General features: G+C 50.3%; 5 protein-coding genes across 5 annotated transcripts; 1 reads left to right on the top strand and 4 right to left on the bottom strand.

Annotated features, from left to right (window-relative positions):
- Positions 1–1,639: 1,639 nt before the first annotated feature.
- C8Q69DRAFT_450386 (hypothetical protein) lies at positions 1,640–2,725 on the bottom strand. The gene is made up of 3 exons (XM_028629431.1): positions 2,003–2,725; positions 1,835–1,876; positions 1,640–1,778 (listed from the first exon to the last, which is right to left on the bottom strand). Exons 1-3 carry the CDS (start codon positions 2,566–2,568, stop codon positions 1,679–1,681), a joined length of 708 nt encoding a protein of 235 aa, XP_028488889.1. The 5' UTR covers positions 2,569–2,725; the 3' UTR covers positions 1,640–1,678.
- Positions 2,726–3,220: 495 nt separating this feature from the next.
- Positions 3,221–4,783, bottom strand: C8Q69DRAFT_396875 (SGNH hydrolase-type esterase domain-containing protein; the record flags this gene model as incomplete). The annotated part of the gene is made up of 4 exons (XM_028627760.1): positions 3,221–3,827; positions 3,923–4,033; positions 4,105–4,541; positions 4,592–4,783. The coding sequence occupies 4 exons, from the start codon at positions 4,781–4,783 to the stop codon at positions 3,221–3,223; spliced, it is 1,347 nt and encodes a 448-aa protein (XP_028488888.1).
- An 899-nt stretch (positions 4,784–5,682) lies between these two features.
- C8Q69DRAFT_15995 (putative NADP(+)-dependent dehydrogenase) lies at positions 5,683–7,099 on the top strand. The gene is made up of 2 exons (XM_028625653.1): positions 5,683–6,204; positions 6,276–7,099. Exons 1-2 carry the CDS (start codon positions 5,842–5,844, stop codon positions 6,837–6,839), a joined length of 927 nt encoding a protein of 308 aa, XP_028488887.1. The 5' UTR covers positions 5,683–5,841; the 3' UTR covers positions 6,840–7,099.
- A 273-nt stretch (positions 7,100–7,372) lies between these two features.
- C8Q69DRAFT_450374 (formaldehyde dehydrogenase) lies at positions 7,373–9,555 on the bottom strand. Its single transcript, XM_028629430.1, has 6 exons — positions 9,291–9,555; positions 9,177–9,191; positions 8,976–9,090; positions 8,768–8,903; positions 8,077–8,714; positions 7,373–8,014 (listed from the first exon to the last, which is right to left on the bottom strand). Exons 1-6 carry the CDS (start codon positions 9,309–9,311, stop codon positions 7,797–7,799), a joined length of 1,143 nt encoding a protein of 380 aa, XP_028488886.1. The 5' UTR covers positions 9,312–9,555; the 3' UTR covers positions 7,373–7,796.
- A 1,561-nt stretch (positions 9,556–11,116) lies between these two features.
- On the bottom strand, positions 11,117–12,707 carry C8Q69DRAFT_502778 (Tim10/DDP family zinc finger protein; the record flags this gene model as incomplete). Its single annotated transcript, XM_028632424.1, has 3 exons — positions 11,117–11,311; positions 11,490–11,559; positions 12,619–12,707. 3 exons carry the CDS (start codon positions 12,705–12,707, stop codon positions 11,117–11,119), a joined length of 354 nt encoding a protein of 117 aa, XP_028488885.1.
- Positions 12,708–13,049: the final 342 nt, after the last annotated feature.

Genomic DNA, 13,049 nt, shown 5'->3' with positions numbered 1-13,049 from the left:
ATTCGGCACATAATAATGGCAAGATTATAATGGCAAGGAGAAATGGTTTGGCCAAAGAACCATTTCTTTGACATAATTCTTTGACATAGCTATCGGGCCTAGAACCAGTGACCTGACCGAATCAATAACCCAAAGCATCATCCATCCGGATATTGTCCTAGTTTAGCGTGCTCGTATGCAGAGGCTTACTGCTTCGTGTCACCAAACGGGCAGTGGCAGCATCAGCATCAGCAAGGAGAGCTAATAATGTCTTCCACGTACTGTCTCAGTGTGCTGGAGATGGCCAACCAGGTTGGAGTATCAACACATCTCTCTCGAGAGCTCTCCTTACAGATCTAGGATAGTGTTACTGACGCCCAAGATCTTCTGAGACGAGCTTCCCAAGCAATGGAGACACTACTTGCTGTCTAAGGTTAGCTCCTACTGCAGACCCCTGTTTCTCGAACTGTTCTCAAAGAAGACGAGAAGACGGTCGATGCAGGAGGACGTTGTACGGAACTGGAATGCAGCTCTACCTATCATTGCGAGGGCCTCGTCATCTGTGACCTTGGGAGCAGTCTATTTTCGGACGTGTCAACACAATACCTGCTCAAACAATGACTATTTGCGCAGTCCCGAAAGCCATCATCTCACGTTCGGAGCATGAGGGATGTCGCGACCCAATTGATGCGTAATCCAAAATCCCCAGCTTGCGTCTGCCAATGTCGTGACCATGATATCCTTCGGCTGAAATGATCGGCGCTATCGAGACCTTAACAGTGCTTAAACGGAAACTAAGATAACTCTAAGAAGGGGGAGCGGGAAATGATCGACAAGTAGCCGCGTGTCGGAATCCAGCACGTTAGCAGCGAAAGTGGAGGGAAGCGCCCTGGCAGCCTCTCATACACACCCCCAGATGGACGTGCTCTGTAGGACAGCTTTCGCAATCTCCATCGTGGGGACGTTATTGAATCTCCAGAACTGCCAACTCGGGCATCTCGTTCTGACCTACCCAGATCAGTGTCGGATCTACAAAAGTCCGACTACTCTTCACCCTCTGACGTTGAAAGAGCTCTGGGCCTTATTCAGATGCTCACTTCATGAGTAGCTAGCACTGTTGAGCGCGAATTCATGTTGTCAAATGGGAAGCTTTCATTACGCCGGAGACCATACTATGTTGAGTTCTTTCCCCTGAAGAAACCTGAATATACCTCGGGGCTTTAGAGCTGACCATTGTACATACAGGTAAACAAAACAGGGGAGGAATTTATAGTTGTGGCTGAGACTCCCCAATATGGATAACTTGTCGGAGCTTAGCCATGTTTGGGACAAAAAGAACGAACGTCAACTCCGGATCGACAGCGAGTGGAAATCCACAGTTTCGCAATGCTAGAAATTGGTCCTTCTAAGCTGTATCCCGTCAAGTATGAGAGAGCTTCCAGACCTTTAGGGCATGGATGCCATGCGGATCCCGCAGGTGTGGGAACACTGACGACAGCATCCCGGTAGAGGTGATGCTGGAGTGTCATAGCTGCATTCAATATTGTGGAAAGGCGGGAAATTGAGTCTGGACTTGAGATCTTGAAACGGGATAGCTCTCGAGATCGATGCTATAAAGAGGGCCTCGAATCCCTCCATAATCCTGCTTCTCTCCATCAGACAAGAACATTCGCTCAAGAGCAAAAGACAATCGTTCTATTCAACCACCAGTACTCGTTTCAAAATGAAGGTCTCCGCCCTCATCTCCGGCTTTATGGTGGCCGGTCTGGCCGTTGGAGCGGCTCTCCCGGTCGACAGCGGTATGTTCTTCTCCTGAATGCATATCTTGAGAAAAATCAGTTACTGACTGTATCAGACAACGGCCTCATCACGCGTGATGGCCCCTCGCCTCCTCCTCAGGGACCTCCTCCTCACCACCCGCCTGAGAAGCGTGACGACAACAAAGCGCCTCCACCAAAGAAGCCTGAGCCGAAGAAGCCTGCGCCCCCTCAGAAGCGTGATGATGGAAACCCGCCTCCTCCTCAGGGACCTCCTCCTCACCACCCGCCTGAGAAGCGTGACGACAATAAAGCGCCTCCACCAAAGAAGCCTGAGCCGAAGAAGCCTGCGCCCCCTCAGAAGCGTGATGATGGAAACCCGCCTCCTCCTCAGGGACCTCCTCCTCACCACCCGCCTGAGAAGCGTGATGACAACAAGGCGCCTCCACCACCGAAGAAGCCTGAGCCGAAGAAGCCTGCGCCCCCTCAGAAGCGTGATGATGGAAACCCGCCGCCTCCCCAGGGCCCTCCTCCTCATCACCCCCCTGAGAAGCGTGGCGATGATGGAAAGGCCCCTCCACCAAAGCCTCAGCCTCCTCAGAGCCCTCCTTCTAAGAACCCCCCCAACAAGCGCGGTGATGATGGACAGGCTCCTCCCCCTCAGAAGCCTAACGGAAAGGCACCCCCCCCTCCCCCTGCCACTCAGAACTAAAGGGTTGCGGCATAAGCGGGTTCTACATCTAGCACCGATCCTACAGTCTTGAAGAAAGGGAAATCTCTCGAGATAGTCAGCTAGCATTGTCTGATCGAGTGAGATAAGCCGGCTGTTCATCGAGTACTGTGAAGGAAACAGGCTTTCATTTCTTTATGTCCTGCGTCCAACTGCTATCACTCTTTGTATTATTCGATATTGGTTCGAACTATTATGTTCGGGCTGAACTTTTTACTCTAATAGTTTTATCAAATCAATGCTTGGTCGACCATTTAAACCATATTGTGCCTCTCTAGAGCATATTTGAGGGATCAAAACATTCATTGTAGATACTCCGTAGTCGGATTAAGTTTCCTTCGGGACATGACCGGGATAGTTATACCTTGGGATTAATCCAATGGGAATTGAGTATCTAGATATACTTAGGAGATACTAGAAAAGGTTTCATCTATTGGTTGGGGCTTATTTTGGTTTAGCTTTTTCCCGGCATGAAGCAGGAACATCATTTTCAAATAAACAAAACAAGCTCCTTTCAATAATTGACCTTTAGAACTATAGCTAATACGAAAGTAGGATAGTTATGTCGAAAATATGCCCGCATAAGTGCTCTGGATGGCTATAACTTTTAAGGCAACTTGGTACGGCCCAGGGGTAGATCTTCATCTTAGCGCGGAGATTCCCGGCACTAGTCTAGGGGTAAATATAGCAAGCTTGGCGATGAGAGCTATATTTAGTGTGAGGTGTATCGTCAGCTCTACCATAGATAGCGGGACTATGTAAGTCTATCCACACCGTCTGCGAAGCGGGAAAACAGAGAAAGAGGGAATGCATCTGCGATTGCTTGATATCCGGCGACATTGGGATGAAGGTGGTCTCCAGAGTCATACCAAGGAGCGAGCTGCGAGGGGTTGTTGGGATCTCGTACTATTTCATCGAAATCGATGACCGCGTCGAATACGCCGCTGCTCCTGATCCATGCGTTTAGGCGCTGCCTTGTCTGTTCGCGCACCGGGCTCGAATAGGGCTGTATCACGGATGAGTTCGCGGGTGTTCCGAAAGGGGTGATTGTGGCTGCGAAGATTGGTATTTCGAACACATGGACGCGAGCAGCGATTTGTTCATACGCGCCAATGAGCCGATCGCCAATGAGCGTTTGATTGACTGGGTCCGCGTCCGCGACGCCGATGTCGTTGACGCCTTCGAAGATCATCGCATACTTGATACCGGATTGCGCAAGAACATCTCGGTCGACTCGGCTGATTACGTTTGGTCCGAGGCCATCATGCAGGATGCGGTTCCCTCCTGCTGCCTGGTTGAGCACTGCTATGGACGATGTACTTGGGTTGCTCTGCATCTTTGCGAGTACAAGGTCAGGCCAGCTGCGTATGGTCAGCCAATCTTGTTATGATATCTATTAATCACCGAGCGCTAGAAAGGCGATATAATATCCCAGTGAGGAAAGAAACACGCGTACCGGTTGTTCATGTTGGTATCGCTACCACGACCATCAGTGATACTGTCTCCTATGATAGCAAACCCGCTCGATTCTTGCGAAACCCATCCCTCAATGGCACTGAGGAAATACCTATGATGATGATGATTCTTTTCATCAGCTAAAAGAGATTATTTTCTCAAGTATCACGGATATCTCCTCACCAGTGCTCAACACTCTGTACTGAAGGGCCCGTAATATTCGCAGCGTCTACCTGATTACCGAACGCCATCCACGAAGTCGTGCGACTACCTGGATGTGAGGTGATGTGGCCTCCTTGTTGTCCTTGTTCAAGGTATATGCTGACAGTAAGCATCGATTGCGGCTCGACTCTGAACTCCAGCGGATCTGACACGACGAGACCAGCATCTGGAATGATAATTCCCGGCTGCCCATCGAAAGTGACTATCTTGAGCGTCTCGGGCTCAATGGCACTGCTACCTGCTCTACCTCCCGCTGGCAAGCCCACAGTTACATTGGTTATTGTAAGGTCGTCTATGCCGAAAGCATTCGAGATGCGTATGCGGATGAGATCCGCGCCAATGGAGCTATGAATGGTTTGTCTTATGGTGGAGTTGAAGAATACAGTGCTTGTTCCATTCTATACCTCAAGTCAACACATGAGCTAATCAGCAGACGGCGAGTACTCACAAACGGAGGATCAGGCAAGTTAGCTGGTTCCGTCAACTGTGGCATAGACGTCCAGATATCCACCCAATGCGAGTTATGAGATGCATGATCGTTTGCTCTGTCAAAGAGGCCATGGGGCAATCCCTCCGCGACTCTAGAAAGAATCAAGGCGCCGACCGCAGCAGTGCGGCATAGAGAAGGAAGGTTGCTCATAAGCATTATGAGTTGCATTTGCTAGATACTACGACCGATTCTAATCTACCAAAGACAACCGGTTCCCCTAGTCTACCTTATATACGTGATCAAGCAGGACTCACTATATTTGCTCTTCTTTGACATTGTTTGCCTAAATTGATCTCTCCATCAAAGATTGGCATTGCACCTATGTTAGACAAACGAATGGCATGACTGCACGGCTAATCTGGATAAATTCAACCTCACATCGCAAGGTCCGATTCCAAATGTTAAGACAATCTGACCTGGATGCCCCGGAAGATCCAAGGAGGTCTGAATCGAAGGTTCTACCCCGCATGGAGTGGTGGACCTTTTGGGGTATATCCGGGGAATGCCCGCACATGAGATCATAGGCGTTTAGTGGATAATCCCACGAATAAGATCTCCAAGATAACCTAGAAGAGGATTTCTCCTCACTGTTGCCCAGGCGGTGATCTGGAAATGCTGATTTGCTGTTCGATATCGTCTTTTTGGTTCTCCGCATAGTAGTTAAAGGTATCTATCTATTTACGGTTTACTCAAGTTAGTCAACTATGCTCTTGGTGGATAGTTATCGCCAGGCCACCCTTAGTTATCAGTATGTCTGCTCCTTGAGCGAAGAACTGATCAGCCCTATAGTTAGACAAGCTGGGTATTCAATTAAAAGGCAGAAGTTTGGCCGTTGTCTAGCTTTGTAACAGTTGGTGGAAGCGTATTGTAGCTCTCCGAGGCACTGAAGGGTGCTACAAGCTTTTGAGACTGTGAGAAACCGCGTGTCAACAAAAAGAAAACAAACACTCTTAAGAGGCTCAGAATCAACAGTGTCTTATCCAGAGCGTTCGACAGCTCACAGTGAAGGGCTTCGAGTGTTTGTCAGAGTCGCTTAAGTCGTACAGTCAGCGCGGGGCTGAGAGACCTCTTATCACCGCTAAACGCCGAGATATAAATGTATCAAGCAGACCCGGCTCCGTCATCTTCATAACAAGAACTTGTCGAGCTTCTCACCAGCTCAAAGGAACAGAAAATTATTCAGTCAGACATTCGCTAATTGAGACATAATGCCTGCTGCACTACGTCAAGGAAGTACCGCTGTCATCACCGGCGCCGCCTCTGGCGTTGGTTTCGCAATCGCTAAACTTCTCCGGGAGAAGGGTCTGAACCTTGCTCTAGTCGATCTTGATACTACCAGCTTGAACAAAGCCAAGGATGTCTTGGTGGGTTTGAATTCGAGTCTGAAGACGGAGATATATGCGATGGATGTGACCGATAAGGCTGCTTGGGCGGACCTCGTGAAGAAGGTGACCGGGACATTTGGAGAAGTGGATCTGTTGATTTTGAATGCTGGGAAGAGTTTCAAAGCAGCTGGTCAGCAGGAAGGAGGGAGATTAAAGGCTTGGGAAGATCTTGATTACTGGAATAAGGTACAGTGCCCCCCCTTTTTTTCGTCTTTTCATATCTACTGCACTAGCGAATATTAACACCGTCACCTAAGACTCTGAACACCAACGTCTATGGCTACCTGAACGGAATTGCCGCCTTCCTTCCTATCCTGACCTCATCGGGGAACAAATCACCAAAGTCCATCGTCCTTACCGGATCCAAACAGGGAATCACCAACCCTCCCGGCGCAGCTAACCCTGCATACAACGCATCCAAAGCCACCGTGAAGCACATCGCAGAACACCTCGCATACGACCTACGAGCTTCACCAGAGACATCTCACATATCAGTACACCTGCTAATCCCAGGCTGGGCATACACCGGCCTGATGGGGAACGTTGGCCCGACGAAAGATGAAGAGGTCAAGAAACCAGCAGGTGCCTGGTACCCTAGCCAGGTTGCTGATTATTTCAGCAAGGCTTTTGAAAAGAATTCCTTCTACATCCTCTGTCCTGATGGAGAAACGGATAGGGCTCTCGACCAGGCTAGGATGAGATGGGCTGCTGATGATGTGATCGAAGATAGACCGCCGCTGTCTCGGTGGGAGGATAGCTGGAAAGTTAAGGCTGAGGAGTGGATTCAGGCTGATGCGAAGAAGAGGAGAGAGAATGCTTGAATTATAGCACTCTGCGAGAACGGGTGATCCTATCCGACTAAATAGGGACTATGATAATACAAAAAAAAATGAACTTGCTGATTGTGGTATACGTCTTCACATTACTCGCGTACTCCCCGGTTGCTACCAGTTCCCCTTTCAAATTCAACTTTTAGCGGCACTGTCTCAGCTGTTGGGAAGCAACTTTGAGCCGAAGGATAGCAACAGAACAGAACGTCCCATATCGGAAGTTTCGAACTTGGAAGTGGGGAAATTGTAGCTTCCCCCCTACCTACATACCTCTGCCACCCACCTCAACGGTGCAATCGCGCTCTACATGGTTAAAGCTTACAGGATTCCACAGATAGAGTTATCTTGAAGTGCTTTAATCTTGTCTATAGAGAAGAAAATATGCTCTTTGCCGCGCGTATGCAATGCCTGATCCATGCACTAAGTTGGAGGGTTGCAGTTACCTCATGAGGACCCTGGGGATGACAGACAGACATAAAAGCGGGCTCATCCTCCCTCTGCATCCAGTTTCATGTTACGTCTACTGCAATTGCTTTCAAGGGAAACTCATACAAGGGTATCGCCTTCAGAAGATGGAGAATTTTACATCGAAAGAAGACATTGCATGATGCACCGAACTTCATTTTTATCATTTCTAGTCAACGTTAAATATCTCACTTCAGACACCCCTCAAGTGAGTCGACTTTTCACCCTAGTTACACAAGCTGTTTGGCAACAGGAATCATTATATAGGAGGCCATGGCTTGCGGCTTCCGCATGAGCGGCAACTCCTTCCCTGATGATCCATCCCAGTGCAACGGATCAGTTGCACTACCGAAGAGCCACGGACTTCTCATGAGATTCACGTTATTCTCCATACGATGGAAGCCTGGCAGGAGCTTTCATTTAAGAGGAATATCCAGTTATGTGGATCACTTCCATATTATTTGAATTCCGGGGCGTAACCGACTACGCCTTCAGGTCGACAACACAGCGGATGCAGTCACCCTGCTTCATCTGTTCGAAGGCGGTGTTGATGTTGGCCAGGGGCTCACGGTGCGTGATGAACTCATCGACCTTCAGCTTGCCGTTCAGGTAGTCGTCAACAAGGTCAGGAAGCTGGCTACGGCCCTTGATACCACCAAAAGCGCATCCCCTCCAGACACGTCCGGTAACCAGCTGGAATGCTATTTAGGCAAGTGAAGTTAGCGCCTTGGTCTTTCTCTTATAGTCCAATGGTCAAACTTACGTCTAGTGGAGATCTCCTGGCCAGCAGCAGCAACACCAATGATGATGCTCTGACCCCAGCCCTTGTGGCAGGCCTCGAGGGCAGCACGCATGACACCAACGTTGCCAGTGCAGTCGAAGGTGTAGTCACAGCCGCCATCAGTCATCTCAATCAGCTTCTCCTGAATGCTCTTTCCGTCGAGCTTGGTCGGGTTAACGAAGTCGGTAGCACCGAACTTGCGGGCCCAGGCCTCCTTGCTATCGTTTACATCGACAACAATGATCTTACCAGCCTTGTTCTTCACGGCACCTTGGATGACAGAGAGACCGACACATCCGGCACCGAAGACGGCGACATTGGAACCTTCCTCAACCTTGGCGGTAACAACGGCGGCACCGTAACCGGTGGTGATACCACAGCCGAGCAAGCAGGTTCGGTCAGTGGGGGCCTTGGGAGTAATGGCAACGACAGAGATATCGGCAACGACGGTGTACTGCGTGAAGGTGGAGGTACCCATGAAGTGCAGGATGTCCTTGCCACGGGCCCTGAAGCGGGTGGTGCCATCGGGCATGACACCGCGACCCTGGGTAGCCCGGATCTTACCGCAAAGGTTGGTCTTTCCAGACTTGCAGAACTTGCACTCGCCGCACTCGGGAGTGCTACGCAATGTTAGCTAGCTGCATTTCAGTTGCGGATCCCCAATGGGACGTACTAGAGAGCGACGACATGGTCACCGGGCTTCACGGAGGTGACACCCTCGCCAACAGATTCGACGATACCGGCACCCTCGTGGCCGAGGATAACAGGGAAAGCACCCTCGGGGTCCTTTCCAGAGAGCGTGTACGCATCTGCGGGAAAAGGGTTAGTATATGACAACATACTACCGGGGCCGGCGTCTTCGTTAAATGGAAGAAACTCACCTGTGTGGCAGACACCAGTGTGTAGGATCTGGATACGGACTTCGTGAGCCTTGGGAGGAGCGACTTCAACGTCCTCGATGGACAGAGGCTCGCCAGCAGCCCAGGCGATGGCAGCCTATTCTATCTCAGTTTTTGTTCTCTCTAGCTGGGAGCGCGCCGTTGTGCCTGGAGCCTCGAGTGGTCCCCTTCAAGCAGTCTTACCTTGCAGGTGATGGTCTATGATGAGATCATGTTAGCCGTTAGGATCTCCCAACTTCATGGGACGTGCCCAAGCTCAACTGGAGGATATGGGTAGGATGTTCACGTCATGCTTACCTTTCCGACAGTGTCAGCCATTTTGCTTCTGGAGGACTATCTTGACCAAGGATGGAGATATACAAGTTGCTGACTGGAGAGGGGGGAACGGGGATTATAATATATGGAAAGAAGAAAAAACTAAAGTAGCGCTTTGAACCTCAAGAGGACACTCTTATAAATCCACTCTAGCCGTCAAAAGCCGACAGGAAGTCGGATCCGTTGTGGAGGGGATGAGGAGAGCGCGAGGAGTATCGAGGAGGGGGGAGGGGAAGAAGAGCGCGCCTCGGGTGGGGTGGGGTGAGGGGCGGGCGTCATGGCCATTGGAATCATACAAAAAGCGCATCGCTGCCAGAAGACGGTGGACAGATCACTACCGCAGAGTACACACGCCATACATTCGGTCCAAACTTCCCCTCACAGTCCGCAGAATCCAAGGGAACGATAGACATCGGAGAAGGTCAATCTATCTGACTGCTGATTAAGCAGACTGAAGCCGACAGGAAGTCGGATCCGTTGTGGAGGGGATGAGGAGAGCGCGAGGAGTATCGAGGAGGGGGGAGGGGAAGAAGAGCGCGCCTCGGGTGGGGTGGGGTGAGGGGCGGGCGTCATGGCCATTGGAATCATACAAAAAGCGCATCGCTGCCAGAAGACGGTGGACAGATCACTACCGCAGAGTACACACGCCATACATTCGGTCCAAACTTCCCCTCACAGTCCGCAGAATCCAAGGGAACGATAGACATCGGAGAAGGTCAATCTATCTGACTGCTGATTAAGCAGACTGATGCCTTCGGAGATTGGCAGCGGGGTTTGACGGCGATTCGTCGTCATTTCTCGTCTGGGCGTCATCTATCGTCTGGGCGTCACGCTTTCGCACGGATTGGGAGAAAGATCTCGAATAAAGCTCAGTACTACTACATATACCAGAAGGCGCTACTGTAAATCGTATCATATCCTAACTATCTAGAGCGCTATCTACCATCGCTGGGCCAGCAAGAAGGCTTCCATCGCTTCTTCGTGACAAAACGAGTAACGTTTTCCGGCCTTGATTTCGCCATTTACTATCCCCATAGAGTTATGAGAATCAAGGACCTCAGCTGAGGGCATCATCGCAGGACGAAGATAAGGAGAATAATAGACAGGATAGCATTAGAGTAGATAATGACGCTACGCAACCTCTGATTCTTCGAGGGTTGATTCTTAGTATCATTATTAACTTCGCATATAGAGTATTCGAGTGATGCCTGGGCGGTGAGGATTAAGTCTCCGAAACTAGGCCGGCACGGGACTAGAGTCTATAGTTTGATCCGGAAGATTAGAAATCACAAGCCCGATCACCTAAGCCCTTCTAGGTTCGCCGACACCTACTTTATTTGGCGACTGATACAGGGCAGAGCACTTATTATTATTATTATCGCTGAGACGCAGCCATGCAAAATCGATCCGAAGGGACCAGGCAAGGGAAGATTGATTGCGATCATAGAAATAACATAACATCAGTTCAACCTTCCTGACGCCCAGAATGCCTGCGACCAGCGAGCACCGCGGCCAAAGCCGTGCTCGTATCCTCAAAATACCACTAATTTCTACTGTACACATGAAAGACAGAAAAGGACTGCGTAAGCCGTCCTGACTCTTCTTCTTTATCCTGACTCTCTGGGAGGAGCATGACTTCACGATCGTCAAACCTGAAGCATCAGATCATTGATTGGGGTGTCAAGAAATGGGGGTTAAGACCGGTTGTCTATCGTACGCGTTGCCGAAGTTTTGGAAATGGAAAAAAAAAACCATTGACTAGCCAAACATTGATGGACGGGCCTTTTTGGAATGTGAGGAGAAGCCGTTTACCGGCCAGGGAGCTGACCGCCCTGCATCATGGCAGCGTTCTGCTCCTGGAAGCGCTCGCCCAGTCGGGCGGAACTCTTGAGGTGCTTGTCGACGCAGCGAAGGACGCAGCTCTCCTCACGGGAGACGAGCGACTTGGTAGTGAAGTCATTGACGCAGTCGTCGAAGCAACGCTGGACGAGTCTGGAGTACATCTAGAGAAAAAAAAGAGGTTGTATCAGCAAGTGTTGATCGATTATTTGCAATGTGTTCTTCGAGTCCCCGGTAAAGTCGGAGATGACGGGAAACGAAGAGACAGCGACGAAGTCTGAATCGATTGAGAGGGGGAGATGAAAAGGGTCGATAGGAAAAAAGGGACGTCAGCCAGCATACAGTCATGAACTCCTTCATCTGCTTCTTCTCCATGCGAGATGCAAGCTCGCGCTGCTCCGAGGCGTTGAGGCTATTTCACCATCAGCATTGTCCAACCAGAAGGCCAACCAGAAGGATGGAGGGAACGATTACTTACGCATCCATTGTGGTAAATGGTACAGGACGAGGATGCTTCAGTTCCAAGTTGTGGTGGATAGGACAATGGTGTTCTTTGCACGGCCACCCAATTGACGCTGTCTTGGTGTCCGCAGCTCAAGACAGAGCTTCCTCCGCAAGCTCTTCATGGGCCACGGTCACGTGAAGTCACGTGTGCAACAACTGGTCCCTGCGGCATCCTGAACAAGACTTCCGCTCATAATATGAGACATTAAAGCAGAGAAAGCCAGGCTGATGGGGGATGCTTCTCTCTGTCTCTACGATGCATGGGTACAGCCTCCTCGAGAGCATAGTTCCGTGTTTTAGGGCAAGGAACACCTCCAAAGACAAGGTGCTCACCTTGAAGAAGATTTTCCAGATTGTTGTTTCCCTCCATTCGACCCTTCTCGGTTCCAGCCGTGTTTGTTGGTGTCAGCAACTGCTCAATGAGTCACTACTTGTTGGGTATGACTGGTGGAGAGGGTCGGTACAGCGGTCAGGGGGTAGTCTACACTGCAGTCATTACGGATGATGGTCTTGCTGCTGACCTGGAGATACTAGTAAGGTGTCTCGATGGACATGCCCAGCAAGGCAAAGCTTGAATTCCAGAACCCTGGGATCATAGAAAAGAGCAGCCACTGGAGTGATGGATGTATTCCTGGTACTTAAGGAGCGAACGCCGACAGATTAAGCGAGGATGTTCCTGGACTAGCTTACTTGTAGACCCAACCCGATCTCTATCTTGCCCTCCACATTGAAATGCGGCTCGGGCACGGTAGTGGCCAGTGTGTAGAGTAAACGAGACACTAGGTAACTAGACGGGTGGAAAATAATAATATTGACCAGTACTAGTTAGTACAGTCTCTATGTCTGGAACTGCCTGCACGACCGGATGATTTGAGGAACCATGGGTTGCTCGTGGAGGACGGAGCGGAATAGAAGGCAGAAGGGAAATTGAAAGGAGACTCCTGAAAGATGAGCTACGGAAACACACAGGATTCCATGGTGCCGTAGACGTTGAAAGGGCAAAGGCAAAGACCCTGGCGGGAATGTATACGGGTCCTGGGCCATCTCCACCGTCATTATCACTAGAGCAAAAAGTATTTTTCGAACGAGGCTCACCACATCCCGAGGATCATGACGAGGACGCCGTTCGCAAGTGGAGAGAACCAGAGACGCAAGCAAGAATAGTCTGCTGGAACAACGGTCGCATCTAATAATTATTTGTCTGATCGTCTGGCTGCCAGGCACCGTTGGGGCCTTGCTGAGGGGCACCGGCTGGGCGACCCGGCAGCGTTCCGTCTGCGTACCTAGGTAGGAAACTCCCCAGAGTTCTAGACAAGAGAGAAGCCCCAGATAGGCGGCCACTTGAAGTAGCGGACGATCCTCGTCCTTCATTTCAATCTCAGATTCCAGATCTCTTTA

The sequence above is a fragment of the Paecilomyces variotii genome (assembly GCF_004022145.1).
Source record: "Paecilomyces variotii strain CBS 101075 chromosome Unknown C8Q69scaffold_1, whole genome shotgun sequence".
Taxonomy (NCBI): Eukaryota; Fungi; Ascomycota; class Eurotiomycetes; order Eurotiales; family Thermoascaceae; genus Paecilomyces; species Paecilomyces variotii.
Note: the sequence above shows the minus strand (reverse complement) of the source record. Positions and strands in the feature narration are given on the sequence as shown.

Bases quoted from the DNA above. Each gene is read 5' to 3' on its own strand.
- C8Q69DRAFT_450386 (XM_028629431.1), bottom strand. From the start codon at position 2,568: ATGAACAGCCGGCTTATCTCACTCGATCAGACAATGCTAGCTGACTAT. The intron at 1,877-2,002 runs GAGGAGGAGGCG...GAGGAGGTCCCT, and splicing joins GTGGTGAGGAGGAGGTCCCT to GAGGAGGAGGCGAGGGGCCA. The intron at 1,779-1,834 runs CTGATACAGTCA...AGAAGAACATAC, and splicing joins ACGCGTGATGAGGCCGTTGT to CGCTGTCGACCGGGAGAGCC.
- C8Q69DRAFT_450374 (XM_028629430.1), bottom strand. From the start codon at position 9,311: ATGGCTGACACTGTCGGAAAG. The intron at 8,904-8,975 runs GTGAGTTTCTTC...CTTTTCCCGCAG, and splicing joins CACTGGTGTCTGCCACACAG to ATGCGTACACGCTCTCTGGA. The intron at 8,715-8,767 runs GTACGTCCCATT...AACATTGCGTAG, and splicing joins GACCATGTCGTCGCTCTCTA to CACTCCCGAGTGCGGCGAGT.
- C8Q69DRAFT_15995 (XM_028625653.1), top strand. From the start codon at position 5,842: ATGCCTGCTGCACTACGTCAAGGAAGTACCGCTGTCATCACCGGCGCC. The intron at 6,205-6,275 runs GTACAGTGCCCC...CCGTCACCTAAG, and splicing joins ATCTTGATTACTGGAATAAG to ACTCTGAACACCAACGTCTA.